This window comes from Nesoenas mayeri (genome assembly GCF_963082525.1).
Source record: "Nesoenas mayeri genome assembly, chromosome: 14".
NCBI lineage: Eukaryota > Metazoa > Chordata > Aves > Columbiformes > Columbidae > Nesoenas > Nesoenas mayeri.
Window position 1 is genome coordinate 7,369,829 of NC_137556.1, and position 15,389 is coordinate 7,385,217.

The 15,389-nt window shown below is 56.2% G+C and overlaps 1 protein-coding gene across 1 annotated transcript in view; it reads left to right on the top strand.

The window, feature by feature from the left end:
* Positions 1-4,416: 4,416 nt before the first annotated feature.
* FLT4 (fms related receptor tyrosine kinase 4) overlaps positions 4,417-15,389 on the top strand; it is a gene marked incomplete at both ends in the record, with an annotated part of 54,163 nt that continues 43,190 nt past the window's right edge. The window contains one exon of the mRNA XM_080353502.1: positions 4,417-4,474. Within this exon, the coding sequence (XP_080209628.1) occupies positions 4,417-4,474 (58 nt within the window). The remainder of the gene's footprint in view (positions 4,475-15,389) is intronic.

The following is a 15,389-nucleotide window of genomic DNA, read 5'->3' on the forward strand; positions in this document are numbered from 1 at the left end:
CATTAGAAAGACCACTGCCTGCTGGACCTGCTCGTGGCTTGTGGGCTGGGTGGCATCTACTGTGCTGGGGTGTAGCACAGCCGGGGGGCACAGAGCAGCCCTCCCAACCCCTGCTCCAGCCCTGGCCACCTTCTCCCTGCGCTTTCACTCAGCCCATCCCTTGGAGCGTTCCCTGCACATCTTGCTGTGGCTCTTGGGCTTTTGCATTTTACCCCTGTGTCAGGCTGTTTGGCAACAAGGTGAGGCTGAGGGGGATTGTCTTGAGCCACCTTCTGCGTTTTAAGATTCAGTCTCCTCTGCCCTGCTTGGCTCTTAAGGATTTGTGTATGTGAAAAATGCCAAGTCCTGTTTCTGGACAATTTCACGAAAGCTTTGGCAGCCTGTGCTGCCAGAAGCAGGCAGTGCCAGCACAGCTCTTTGTCCATTAGCCCCCTGGCAGCACCCTCCCTGCAGGAGGGCAGCTTGGGGCTCCTGGGGGACCAAATGGAGTGGATTAGGCTGCTGTGGGTCATGCCGGGGGTGCTGGCAACATTCCCCAGCTTGCTTGGACTAACTTTTGAGCCCGGAGGTGCTGGGGTGGGTTGGGGCTGGGCTGGTGGGGGCCATGTGTGGGAGGGAGGATGGCAGTGCTGGGGTGGATGGGATCGTTGTGTTTATTCCACTCAAGTCCACTCCAGGGTCAAGGCAGAGGCTGGAGATACCCTGATCTTGCGTAGCCCCCGGTGCTGGCTGGAACCTGTGTATTCCATCTATGGAGGCTCAGCTCTCTGGGCCTTGGAAAGGGCCAGGCACAAGGGCTTTCCAGCTGCCACAGCCGGGCACGGGAACACTTACAAAGCAAGTCCTTTACTGGTCATACCCCTCCACAGTGGGGACAGGACCGGGCACCTTGTCCTCCCACGGGTCCATGAAGGACGTTCCCCCTTAGGGTGTCAGCACCACTGCAGCATGCCAGAGCTGGGCTTTGCTTTACCACCCAGTTTTGGGGTTGTGAAATGCCTGTGCCAGGGCAGGAGAGGACTTTGGGGTCAGCCGGAGGGGAGGATGGTCCTCAGTTGGGCTTTAGCTGATGAGTTCTGCCCCCTCCCTGCTGAGCCCCTGGGCCAGACTTGGCCTCCTCAGCCACCTCCTGCCGTGTCCTCTCGCTGCGCCCCAGCCTCCCTGAAATAAAGAGTGCAGAAAAAAGAGCTGTTGGCTTGGAAAAGCTGCTGTGAGAAGGGCTGTAACCCCCTGCCAGGGCTGGCAGCCTCTGCGGGAAGGTCAGGCTGGTTTGATCACTGCAGGGGGGGCTGAAATCCATCGCCTCCCTGACCTGCCCTGAAACCACAGGCAAATAAGGCTGGGCAGCAGCAGGCAGCTGTCCCCGAGGTGTGATGGGGAGCGGATCTGCCAGGTGCTGGCACACAGTGAGCATGGCCAAGCTCCAGCACTGCCGTGTGCCGCGGGGGCCGCTGCAGCGGCACGGGCTGCTGGCGTTTTGCTGCCGCGCGTGCCAGTGCCATTGCCACCACCTCCTACACCTTCTCCTTGCCAAAGGCAGAGCTGGAGAGTGATGAAATCTGCTTATCCCAAATCCCTAGGCTGAGCAAGCTTGCGAGGAAGCGCGTCCTTCCTCCTCCTCCTCACCAGGCTGTGTGGGGTGGCTGTGGCGTGCCGTTCCCAGGCAGAGCCACAATTTGGGGTATAGTGTCCTCACCTGGCCCTGTCTGCGGGAAGGACTGTGGCAGGAAGGCTGGGGCAGCAGAGTCCCTGCCCGCAGCGTGTACGGCAGCTCCTGCGAGTGGGGAAAAAGTTGCTCTGAGGTGCTGTACATGCAGCGTTAGGTGGGCAAGGAAATACCACTGCTGTTAAATGCTGTCTGGAAAACGCGTTTCACTAATAAATGCAGACTAGAAGCCACAGGCATGGTGTGATTGCAGTGACCAACTGGGCCTGGCCCTGGGTTCGGGCAGGAGGGACGGGGATGAGAGAGCTGGCACCATGGGGGCAAAGCACCCATCTCTGCTCCAGCACCCAGGCTCTACCATCACAGGGCTGCTCTCACCACCTGCTCCCAGGCTGTATTTTCCTTGCAGGTTACCTTGTCATTTTATCCCCGGGTGTTCTCGGAACCACCCCAGTGCGCTTTTCCCATAGTGTGCCTGGGGCTGCGCAGCGTCCAGCAGCTCCTGCCCTGCGCCCCTGCTGCAACGTGTCTGTGTCTTTTTGCTATGCTTTGGGGAAGCCTTTGCTTCCTCGGGTCCCCCCACGTGCTGGAAGAGGGACAAGATTTTAAAATAAGATCCTTTTGTTTCCCAGGGCGGAAACAATGGAAAGGTCCCATCAGTCCCACAGTCACCCTGTGTTTGTGATGGAAAATTCCCCGTCGTCGTGGGGCGAGTCCTTCCCAGTGTCCTGCCGTTAGATGGCAGCATGGACAGGTTGGTCCCGGCCACCACCCCCTGCACAATGCCACATTTGGACTGCAATGGATGGACGATGCCAAGTTCCCTTGATTTTTGGGGTGCCAGGGGATCTCATTTCCCACAACCCCAGACCAGACCCTCTGCTCTTCTCGCACTCAGCCTCTCCAGGCAGCCCTCGGGCTGTGCATTTTGTCCAGCATCTCAGCAGTGCGGTGTGGTTTATCCCTCCGTCACTGTTCGCATCTCACCGCCTCACCTCTCATCTCAGGTGCGTGATGACCCTGGATGCTCGCAGTGGTCCCCAGCACGGGTACACTGCGATGGCGGGGAGCCCCACGGCTGCCCCATCTCTGCTCGTGGCCCCGGCACAGCCTCAGCTCCCTGTGGCACTGTGCCGTCCTGCCCCTCTGTGCGGTCCCCAGCTCTGCCTATCACCACGGCAAGTTTTAAAATTCTCCCTCCAGAAAGCTGCAGGGGTTTGAGCACCCACCAGGGATGGAAGGACACCATTGCTTTCTGTTCATTCTGCATGGAGGAGGGAGGTGGTCCAAGATGAGTGTGCTGAAGAGCGATGCATCTGGCACTCTCATGGTTAAAAGCTCGCTAATTGGGCCCAAGTGAGTTGAGTAAAATAACTTACATGGCTTTGAGCCCCACTGCCGGCTCTGAGAGGGGCAGGGTGACTTCTTCCACGGGTTTGGCAATGAGACCACTTGAGCTCACAAGAAGTTTTCGTGTCTTTTCGAAGCCATGAGCACATGGTTCTCATTCAAGCTCCCTCTTCACTGTCTGCCAGCATGCATAATTAATAAACCCCCGGGGTGCAGCGTGGGGCTGTGTTAATTTATCTGTTCAGCGCCCCTCGGGTGCGCAGGCAGCCGGCCGGGGCTGTGCTCACCGAGCTGCCGCTCTCCCCAAGCTTTGCCACCACCTCCATCTGCAGCGCCTTCACAGTCATTTGGCACTGAGCAGGAGCTGCTGTTGCTGGCAGTGGCAGCGGTGTGGGGGCAGCACCACTGGCACACGTGGAGTGGCACTGGCACCGTCCTGCTGCCAGTGCTGCAGTCGTGTGTGTCAGTTTCGGTGTACACCTGCCAGAGCAGGGGGTGTGCCACATGTAACAATCCTCGGGGGCAATGTGGCTGCTTCATGCTGCTGGCAGTGTGCATGGGTGGAAGGCATGAGTGGGAGCCCCAGGTGCTCCCCCAAATGAGTAGGGGTGCAAGCGTGTGCACACAGGAGTGAGGAAGTGCATGTGCTTTTTTGTGTGCCTGGGGCGTGCAGGAGGAGCGGGGCTGCAGGGAGTGCATGCAGGACTGTGTGCCTGAGTGTGTGCATACAGGTGTGAGGTATGGGCTTGGAAGGGCATGCAGGCATGAAGGTGCATGTGCAGGCAGATGTGAGATGTGCATGTACAAATGAGGTGTGTGCACAGCGGTGTGAGAGGGTATTTGTGTGCATTCCCTCTGGTCCCAGAGGTCGGGGTGTGCACCCGGGACATTTGCACACAGGGATGATGTGCGTGCACACAGATGTGATTGGAAGGTACAGAACTGCACGCAGGCATGCAGAGTGTGTGCTCACATGAGTGTGCGCACAGGTGTGGGGGTGCTTGTGTGTGCGTGGGGCAGGGATGATGCACACGCACGCACACAGGTGGGGGACACCCTTGCACCCAGCTGCCGGGATGATGCACACCATGCACGCAGGTGCGGGACACCCACGTAGGTGCGGGGGTGCAGACAGACACCCCACCGGTGCCCCGCGCCGCAGGTGCGCCCCCCGCCCCGCCCGCCGCCCCGCCCCGGCCCGGCCCGCCCCGCCCCGCCGCCCGCCCGGCGCCCCGCGGGTTCGGCGAAGGGCGGCGGGCGGCCCGAGGAAAAGGAAGCGGCCCCGGTGCTCCCCGCCCGCCGCCGCAGCTGGGGCGCGGCGGGAGCAGAGCTCGGGAGCGGGGCGTTCCGCTCCGCATCGCTCCGCGCCGCCCCGCACGGACCTGCCCGCAGCCCCGGAGATGAAGAGAGTTTGCACCCTGTCCCTCTGGCTCTGGCTCGGCTTTGTCTCGGAGGCAGGTGAGCGCTGCGGGCTGCCCGCTCTGCCGCCCGCCCCGCACCTGCGGGCGCGCTGGGGATGGGGCTGCTCCGGCGGGACGGACCGGGCGCTGCCGCCCGCATGTCCCCGCGACCCCGCACTGGCCGCCGCGTTGTCCCGCATCCCGGACAGGGACGTGCCGTGTCCCGGCACTCCACGCTCCGGGGTCCCCCATCCCCGACGGGGACCCCCATCCCCGACGGGGACCGGCGCTCCGCGGCCCGAGGTCCCCTATCCCCGACGGGGACCGACACAGCCCGTCGCGGCATCCGCCAAGACCGGCACAGTCTGCCCTGGGCTCCTCTATCCCCGACGGGGACACGCCGTGGTGTCCGCCCGGGTGTCCCCGACGGCTGTGACAGTGTCTGTGCAACGAGAGGACAGGACGGGAGGACCCTGCTGCCGTCCCTGTGGGGTCCGGGGCCGCGGGGGTAAGGCTGTGGGGAACCCACAGCGTGCCCATGTCACGAGTGTGCTTGCTGCAAGCCAGGAGAAACAGCACTGGGCTCTTGCAGGAGGAATTTCTCTGGGCAGGGAAGTGCCTGCCTGGGAGGGACAGATTGAAGGCCGGCTCGCTGCTCTGTTTATTTATTTTTTCATGCAGACAGTCATTAATTTGTGAGTGCCGGGCAGTGCGCTGGGGAGGAAGGCACGAGGAGGCGGTGGTCCCTGCGATGCTGTCCAGCCTGCCTCTCCCAGCCAGTCGCTGGTAGCTCTGGTCTGCCTGGGAAGTCACCCAAGGCAAGTCCTGGTGAAACGGCTTTTCCTCTCCGTGATGTTTCTGGGGCAAAAGGGTGTTGGGCAGTGAATCAAACCCCTTGGCCATGTCTTGGGTCAGGTGGATGAGGGGCCATGGCAGAGATGGGGCTGCAATGCGCTTCCAGAGACCGCAGGGCAGAGCAGAGCTGGGTGGGTGCTGCTAGGGTGGTGGGAATGGGGCACTGGCCCCACCAACTTCCCCCAGGGAAGCTCCTGCTTGCAGAAGTAAAGCGTTTACAGCCCAGATCAGAGTGAGACCGACAGAAAGTTAGTAACGCTGGAAGCTCGCAACGTGGGGAGATGAATTTTGGGAGCATAAATAGAATTTTCTGTAGCCTCAGCTCAGTGACTCACTGTCATCGGCAGCATTTGCTGCCGTCGTTGAAGTGAGCTCGCAGGAGGGCTGCAGGTCTGTCCGCTGAGGTGCAGTATGAACAGCATCACCGGCAGCAGCACCGTCAATCCGCTGTGCCCAAAATGCTGCTGACAGGGCTCTAGTGCTGTGGGGATGAAGGACCCACCGGGCTGCCAGACCTCAGGGGGAGCTCTGGGAGGCAGAGCAGAAAGTGACCTGCTGCCGGTGGCATCGCAGCGGGAGCTACAGCTGTTCAAAGCTCTCTTGTTAGCAATTTGCAAAGCATCATGTAGCTGTTCTCGGGTTCTTTCATCTCCTGGAGGTGCAGGGAGCTGTGCCTGGGAGGCTGTGGCCAGCGCGGCTGCGTGATGTGTGGGTCTCGTCAGCGCGGGGCTGGGCCGAGCTTTGAAGCTCTCCAGCACTGCCTGATTAGCGCAGCGATGAAGGGCAATGTGGAGCTCATCTGGGGGATTGTACCCTGGTGATTTGCTTCCTCTTCTTCCATTCTACCCGAGACCAATTTGTCCATGCATAAAGGACCCGCAAATTCCTCATTAACTATAATACCAACTGTGTGTAAATGTTTGCTCCCCTTGGAAGCAGGAATGGGAGCGTGAGGCTATTCTACCTGGGAAGGGTGAAATACTCATCTCAGGATCATGAAAGGTCTGTTCTGGCTGTGCATCCTGCTTGTTCTGCACCTGGTCCAATGTGTCAGCACTAAGCGGGGATGCCGTATGTAAGAGCACACAGGCTCTCCCTGCGTTCCAGCTCCACAGTGCTCCCAGGATGGAGTTGGGTAGCTGTCCTTTGCAGGCTGTGAGATGAGGGGAGAACGTGGAGATTCATCCCCAGCATCCCAGGCCAACTCGATTTAACCCTTTTTGGGTGGTGACGAGAGCATGCGCTCCCTGAGCCACCACACTCTGGGTGCAGAGCAGCACTGACTGCCCCACAGCCAAATAATCCCCTTGGGGACTCCAGCTTGCTGCTTTCAAGAGCACATGCACTCTGTGTGAGGGAAGGGTCTGTGCTTGTGTAGGACCTGAGCCGATTACGTTGGCTGCCGCTGCCTGCCCTCCTCTAAGATCAGACAGACCTCCCCGGCCGGGTGCTTGAACAGCCCCGTGCTGACCATGCCAGCAGCAACATTCGCCTCTGCAGCTGGGGAACTGAAGCAGTTGCTTTATTGCAAGTAATAAATGTGGCCCTATTCAGCAACACCCTTTCATGCAAAAGCCTGCAAGTGCACAACAAACCCCATTCTGGCTCAACCCAGTCACTTGTTAGTGATGAGGTAGAGCCAGGGCCCCCGAGGAGGAGGTGGGCGATGAGAGGGATGCAGCCCATGGTCCCTGGGGGCTGCCAGGCAGCAGGTAGCCATGGCCCTTGTGCCCAGCCGTCTGCCTGGGGACGATTTCACATTAATGGGCTGCAACTACCACCCCGGGATTTGGCTTGGGCACGCAAGCCCGTGGCTTACTGCCTGCACAAACAGTTTGTTGCTAAGCTCAATTTGACGTGTTGTTCAGAGGGACACTCCACCAGCAGCACAATGTCCCTGGCCAGCACGGGCCGGGCGGGAGGGGGTTTCCTCCGGCATGTCGCCCCCCACACTCCGCTGCCTTTTTCCAGCAGGCTTGCTCCATGTGGGATCGCTGTCCCCAGGGTGTCCCTTGGCCCCGCGTTGGTGCGGTGTTTTCCAGGGCAGGCGTGGGAAGGGCAGGTGCTCCCGATCGGGAACCGGCTGTTCCCAGCGTCCCAGGGCAGTTCCTGGGGAGCGAAAGGGAGAGCGGGATCCCACGGGAACAGCGGCAGGAGGGGACTGTGGCCAGGCAGCAGTTTTATCTGGTGCTGTACAGGGCATCTGTGGAGCAGAGGAGATTGCTTTGCAGAGTGGCTGCTGAGATGAAGTTGGGTCTTGATGGCCCTCCGGGTCTGCCCAGCTCTCAGCAGCTCTGGGGAGCACTATGGGCCTTGGAGACAGTGCCTATCTCACCCACCTTCTCCCCAATCACTTAAGCAGGTGCGGCAGAAGCATTTCCAAATGATCGTGGCATCTTTGCGTTCAGCCTGCTGGACTGCAACAGCCCCAAGCAACGTGGGCAGGGTAGGGGGCTCACTCACCTCTGTTTTGGGTAGAGTCTGTGTATTTAAACCCAGTGATGGGGGAAAGCTGTAGTAAGCCCGAGGTGGTGGGAATCCCGAGGGGTCCCACAGGTGTCGGGGGAAGCAGAAAGCCCTGTGAGGGCCGGACGCCGCAGGCTGCGCTGGGACGGGGAGCTGCAGCGGAGGAGCAGCGGTTGTGGTGGTTTCCGTGTGAGGAATGACTAAATGTCGCAGGGCTCTTCCGCTGGGGAAGACGGACTGGGGCATTGTGACCGAGGGCTGCAAAATCACAGCTCGCCCGGAGAAGGCAGTTCCTGGCGGGTTCCCGTGCTGGGAGGATGCGGAGCGTGGCAGGGGGCTGTGGGTTGTTGCACACCACTGTGCAGTGCTGGAGCTCATCGCCACAGGGCCTTGTGGGTGTCAGACCTTTGCCTGGGTCCAAAGGCAGCTGTGCACGGGAAAATATGTGGGTTTGCAAGGAAAAAATCCACAGGTGGTTAGTTAAAGCTGAAGGTCCCCTTTCCCACCGCAGACTGTGAGCCAGAGGTGCTCAGCACCGTGTTTCACCTTGACCTGCCCCAGGCAGCTCCTGCCAATCTCCACCCAGGCAAGGGGCAGCGGGGAGCCGGGCACGTGGCCCTGAGAGGGTCCCATGCCAGCTGGGTGCCGTGGTGGGGGACAGCAACCTGTCTGGTGTGTGCCAGTGTCTGCTGGGGGGGCAGAGGTGAGCCTTGCCCTGGGCCAGAGCTGGAATTATCTTTTGTCCTTCGTTAGGAAAAGAAATACTACTGCAGCTGCACTGGCATCTAGTGACTAGTTAAATTAATTCCAGGGTTTTTATTGCCGCTGGCTATCCCAGACCTTTGTTTCTTGTTTCATGTTGTTAAAAGCGAGGGTTAGCCCGGTCCCAGGGGGGCTTTTTCTCTCTGTTCAAAACAGTTGTGATGTTTTCAGCACACAGTATTATTGCCCATCTGTGGTGCCTCATTATTAACGCAAAATAGTGGCAGTGGGGTGGTGGCTTGTGGTCAACTTGGCAAGGAGGTGTGAGGCCTTGAGCCCAGCGTGACCACTTGTTTTGTTGAGTGGCCACGGGCAAATCGCTCCATCTCTAGGTGCAAGTTCAGCAAAAGGAGGGTGAAAACCTGGCCCCACGGCAGCCGGTGGCAACGCTCCCACTAAGTTTTATACGCTGAGGATATTAAGCTGGGAGTCTCTCCTGGAGTGATTTCCCTGCTGAGGTAGCAGAAACAGGTTTCAGCCAGTGACTTGTATTTCACCTTACAACTTCTCCCACGTGTGAACTGTTTTTCTTGCTGCTTTTCTGCCCCTTTCTTCCAGGGTGAGGATCTCCAGCGCAGGCTTTGCGGGCCAAGCCTGGAGGTGCCGTGGGACAGATGTCATGTGCTAATGAGGGAGGATTGGTTTCGGAGGTCAGGAAAATACTGCAAACTGGGGAAGCAGAGAACAGGGTGGTGGGGAAAGGCAGGAGCTGTGGTCTCCTCTTCTCTGAGCATGTAAGAACCTGGCAGCTGCCATTCCCCTGCTCTGCTTCTGTGCAGTGAAAGGCAGCAAGGACCCTGGGGCTGTTCCCAGGAAGGACCAAGAGAAAGGGCTGAGTAGGTTGCTGACGCTCTTGGTCTTTATCCCCCATTACTGATGGGCAGAGCTCTGGAGAAAGCAGAGAGAAAAAGGAGGTAAGATTTTACCTGCCTGCAGCAGCCAGTCTGCTGTTGGTTACAACTCTCAGCAGAGCCTGGAAAAGCCCAGATCCAGTTGCAGAGGGCTTAGTGAGAGGATAAGCTCAACCCTGCTCCCCGGTCTCAGCACATGCAGAGTGCGAAGTGCTCAGAGTAGTTCAGTGATGCTTTTGGGACCCATTGCTGCCCTGTGAGGTGCAGCCACTCACCGGCGTGCGGGCACAGAGGGGTTAAGCCTTCTCCTGGCTACAGCTCCACTCATTTGGGTGAACGCCAGCTGGTGCACTGAGTCCTCCAACCTCGCTCTGCGGTGCTGGTGCCAGTGGCACAGCAGCCATGTGCCATCCCACCACGGTGTCACTGCACGGCATGGCAAAGCCACCCACCTGGGCAGGCTCTGGGGGCTGGGGCAGCCCCCTGGGGAAGGGTTAAGCAAAGACGAGCGGTGCCAATGCCAGACTGGGTGTCCAGGTTCTCCCTTGGCGAAGGTCAGCGGTGGTTCATGGGAAAGGAAAAATTGGCAGCTGGGCCGGATGTCCCTGCATTTCCCCTCTTCCTGCAGCCGCCTGAACGACGTTCCTTATTTAGCTTTCCTGACGGACAGGAGGAATCTGATGGCGGAAACTGTCACTGCCTGATAACAGCTCAGGGACCCCTTTATGATGGGCGGCATGGCAGGGAACGGAGCAGCGCTCCTCTTTGCCGGGAGGGGATTGCCAGGCAGCCGGGGCTGCCCTTTGCACCGGGTTTTCAGGGGCGACCGCGGTAGGGCGGGAATGGCACTGGCAGCCCTTCCCTTTGTGCTGGTTTGTGTACAAATGCCCTCGGTACTATTTAAAAGACTCCTAAGGCCAAGAAACTATGGCATATATATATATATTACGCTAGCATTTTTTTTCTTACTTCTGGTGAGGCATGTGAGCTGGTGGAAAGGGCCATGGATGGGGAGCGGGGAGGCATGGAGCAAAGCTGCCCTGGTGAGGTTTAAGAGCAGGCGAGGTTTCCACTCACTGGCAGTGAGGACACGAAGGGCAGCTGAGCCTGGGATGCATCAGCAGGAGCTGGGAGTGATGACCAGTGCACACATCAGCACTGGCACTGACTCCCATACCAGGATGCTCCGACGGAGCAGATAAACGCTGCAAAAGGGATGTTATTTCATGGTTTATTGTCCCCAGCTTTCTCTCCATAGTAGATGGCATCTTGCTAGTGTCTGAGCCATTCTCATATATGTGCCTATGGTGACCAGCCCCAAAACCACAAAAGGTCCTGAAATACAGCTTATATTTCAATATATCCATTGATTTTTATCTTGCATCTGTGGAGGCCACCAGGCTGCTCCCATGCCAATAAGAGCATTGTTTCCATGGCAATTAATGTATTTTAAAAGGGCAGAATGTACGTCGAGACTGTATTTTTTAAAGAGCAAGCCCTAAGCAAGGCAGCCCTTACCGCTGGACACTCAGTTTTCCTCTGTGCAATGCACTATGCTTTACATTGGGATGCAAAGGCTGTGCTACAGCCTCACAGCCCTGACATCACCGGTCCTCTGCTGCTCAGAGAACCTTGTGTTCCCTGGGCTGGTTAGGGCTGTGTGCTCCAAGGTGCGTGTCCAACCGTGTCAGTTTTGTCTGAGCAATATTAAAACTCTTCCTGCAAGACTGAAGACCTCAGCAGGAACTCTCATGGGTTGTTTCTGTGCTCTCTGAGCAATCTCCTGTACAACCAGGTCACCTACCTCAGTATCCGTGAGTTGCAGGATTGGGGTTTAGGTCATCAAGCTATGCTGGTAGCTCAGGACCAAAAGCTTCTCATTTCAGCTAAGTTCGAACTCCTTTGTGTTTGCTTTCTGTCATAAAGCGGCAGAGGCAGGGAGAGTGGGAAGAAAGGAATTGTGTTTATTTACTGCTCTATCAGTACCATAGGTGTGTGCTGGACTGGTGGGCATGGCAAGGAAGTGGGAGTTCCTGCCCCAAACCTCAGTGCACATTTCAAATGACCATGCTGGGGTTTGGGTACCCATGGGGGATAACAGGGTTTGGTGTCCTCCTGGCTATTTGGAGACAGGAAAAACAGGAAAATTCATATTGCAAGTTATTTGTTTAAAATTAAGTGTGTTTCTTATGGTGTCACTTCCTAGTGTGACACACAGTCACCATTGCAGTGAGGTGAATTAACTTCCTGCTGTACCTTCCTGGACAGGATTCATCTTGCCCAGTCCCCATCACACAGAACTTTAGTGTATAGCATAAGGCACTTGCTCCATGGTCAGTGGGGGCAGAAAGGCTTTTTTGGAGACACTCCATCCCATTCTCAAAGAGATGCCAAAAGAGTTGCCTTTGGGGAGGTCCCCAAGTGATGGCAGAGACAGCTCCCAACCCACCCAGTGTCTGCACCCGTACATGTCCCCAGGGCTGGCAATGCCCCTCTGACAGGTTGCATTTCACCCCCCAATCCATCCTCTTCCTCACTGGCCACCCTGGCTCCCTCTGTCATGGCAGCTGTGTCAGGGGACGGGCACAGTCCTGCAGAGGGTAAAATGAAAGAACAGCATCAACCAAAACAACTGATGGCCCCAGTCTCGGGAGACGTGGCCAGGAGGCAGTGGGATCATGTGGAATGAGCAGCAGACAAAGGAAGGAAGTTTTTATTACTGGGCCAAATCCTGAAGTCCTTCAGTTGTATTTAGGCAAATGTCTCAATGACTTCAGTGAAGACTGGTCTGAGGAAAGAGAGAAAAAAGGGCTTCAGCATCTGGCCCCGGGTAATTGTGTCACGTGAGCAGCTTATAAAGAATTTCCAAGCTCGTGATGGCTTCCTGAGCAGTCAGCACTGGCCAGCAAGCAGCACATACAGCAGCCAGGCCTCCTGCCTGGGTCACCGTCCCCTTCCTTCCAGGTGAAGCAAAGCACCCGTCCCACCAGTGGGTTCACCATTCTGGCTGCTGTCAGAGCTTCATGGAGCTTGGCAGAGCCCACAGTGCCCGCCAGGTGCACCAAGTTGGGTAGTGGTTCCACAAGTTTGTGAAGGTCTGTCTGCATGTTCATGAGACCCAAGAGACCCACAGAGGGTTTTGAGGTCCTCCATCAGCCATTTGAGTTACAGAGGTACATGGACCCTTCATGTAGCAAAGAAGTCTATAAAATATTTGCTGGTTTCATGTATTCCTCTCCAAAAGCTACAAAAAGCACAAAGCTGCATCACAGAGCCTGGAAAAATTCTCCATCATTTTTCCCGTGTGTGAAAGGTCCCTGTTGGCTGGGGGATGTGTGTACATGTGTGCACAGACACACACGTGTGTGCTGACAGTCAGGCTCAGCTCTGGGCTTGCCTCTCTATCTGTGACTGTTGTTTGCCCATTTCTGAATTACTGGTGTCTGCTGAGATTAATGTTACATATAGTGACCTAAAAAAATAAATAGTGACAAAAGTAAGGGTCAAGTCAATATTTTCCATGGACAACAGTAATTCTTGATATTTACTAAGGCAAGAAGGTTGGGCACAAATTGTGGCTTATACTCAGATTTGGAAACTGCCAGCTCAGAATGGTGGCAGAAGCAAAATTGCATCCAGCAGAGGTGACAGCATCCAGCGCCCACAGAAATCCATCACTTGTATGTTGGGTTGTCCTAGCCTGAGCAGAGTCCCCAGTGAGGTGTAATCCGGTCTAAGTGGCCATCATCGCTTCATCACACTGCAGTGCCTGGCCCTTGGGAAGGAAAGGGCAGAAGTTTAACGGCGTGTCCCAAAAGCATGGTGGCCAGCTGTGGCGCAGGATGCTCCTGTGGGACGCACGTGATTCACAACAAGCCGCTGGATGGGCAGTGTGTGGTCCTCATGCTGGAATGAGACATGGGAGAAGCAACCACCTTGCCTGCAAACAGATTTACCCAGTGATGCCTTTGTAAAGCAATTTAGCTAATGTAGCTTGCATCTGGGCCTGATGACTCCTCATTTGGTTTCTTGGTTGTTGCCAAACTTATCAGGCTCAGCAGGTCCTGGGCTGCTGTAAATGCTGGCTCTGATGGTACTGCTGGTGCTGGGATGGGGTCAGGGCATACCCTGGCCTTCATCTCCTCTCTGTGCCATGATGTCCCAGTGCACAATGAAGGGGAGCCACAGCGTACCCCGTACTGCCCTGTTCTGGGCAAACAGGCTCAGACGCCAGTATGTGTCCACTTGGGTGACAGTATTGTGGTAGCATTTTGCTATTTGGTGCGGTAGATCTACCACATTTTCTTGCTCGTGTGCTATAAGGTTAAAGGAGGCAACCAGAAGGTATGGGTGGTAGTTTAATGTCCCCAGTTTGAACACATGAGCATGGGTTTTGATGTCCCCAAACCTCCTGTGTTGTAGGGACAGGAAACTTTCCAATGACACTGGTCACACCAGAATTGTGCTCATCCCAAGACATGATGCCCAACACTGTGGTGCCTATGTTGCATAATTTTGCCGCTCCACAACACTCATCATTTCACAACACCAGGTGTTTCAAAAAGATGGACATCATTTCAAAGCAAAATGATTTCAAATTGGGTCCATCTTTTTGAAACACGCTGTCTTTATGGCCTCTCCTCACTCTTGGCTGCTTAGACAAACAAAGTTTAATGCAGCCTGAGGCAGTTAATCCCTGGTTCTCAGCCTCCCAGCAATAACAAGGCCTGGGTGGCATTTCAAAGAATGCACTGGGGCAGAGGGGGAGCGCTGGGGTCTCTCTTTTATATGGTGGTGGAAATACAAGCCTGCCTTCACCGAAGATAAGTGGTGTTGGCCCCACTAAGCTCCTGCTCAGAGGTTGTAGCAGTGATGGAAGGCAAGAAACTCTGAACAGCATTGGCCCTGCAGTAACCTTTGCCAAAGAAAAACACTTCTTAACACAATAGTAGATTTAAAAATAAAAAAAAATAAACAGGGCCCCATGTGAACTTAGGAAACCTGTGCTGGCATGAAGAGAGATGCGTGCGGTGAAATGGCCTGAAGAGCACCTGGGAGGGTTCTGGCCCCGTACCCACGTTACTGGGAATGGCCCGGTGTCTGCCTTTGGCCCAGCGTGGTGCCGAACGGCCCCACTGCCAGGAGGCTTCTCCTGCCTTTGCGGTCCGAGCCAGCACATCTTCCCTTGGTTCATGCCTTGGCTTCCCCATGAGGCTGGGAAGGGTGTCCCCAGCCTCATCCACAGCTCTGAGCACTGAGTACCTTGCAGTGACCGAACAGGGACAGCCGAGGAAGCGGTGTGTTGTCTCTTTAGCACTATTTCCCTTTTAGTACTTGTGCTTCTTGAGTGGAAGTCATTAGCATGTGTAAACGCTTCCTTCCCATTGCGTCTGCTTGCGTGCTCTCCCCGCTGAGCTGCGTGGCAAGGGAAGCACCTTTGAATGGGAAAACAACAGTCAGCCTCTGAGTGTTAACAGGAGAGTATCTGGGTGTTTATGAAACTTGGTAACCCTCTTGTAAGCTATTTTTAAAAAGCAGCATAAGGTGTTTTAACTTACTGACCTTCAAATAGCACCAGAGTCCAATACTGCCATTTGGGCTTGGTGTTTCATTGTAGGAATTGTGCTATAATATACAAAGTGTGACATTTCCAACTCAGACTTTCTTGGAAGGGAATTAAATGAGTTTCATAGCTGTGTGAGGGGTGTTACGTGGAGGTGGAGAGAGAAATCAGTGCAGATGTTAAACAGCCAGCTAATCTCAAGTGACGTGAATGCCCTGATACACTCTGGCTCTCACAGATGATGATCATCATCTCCTGCTGCAGCGGGTACTGGCTTGCGGTCACAGCGCTGTGCCAAGAGAAACTGAGAGCGTGTGCGTTTGTAATTTGCCATCGATGCCCCGGGCAGCCCCATGGGGCCAACTTTCCTCACAGTGCCCCGAGTGTCTCCATCTTCAAGTCTCTTTGCCCAGCTGGGAGCAGATGGGGTCACTGACCCAGGGGTGAGAAGCAACCCAGCAAAGCCCTATGTGGGG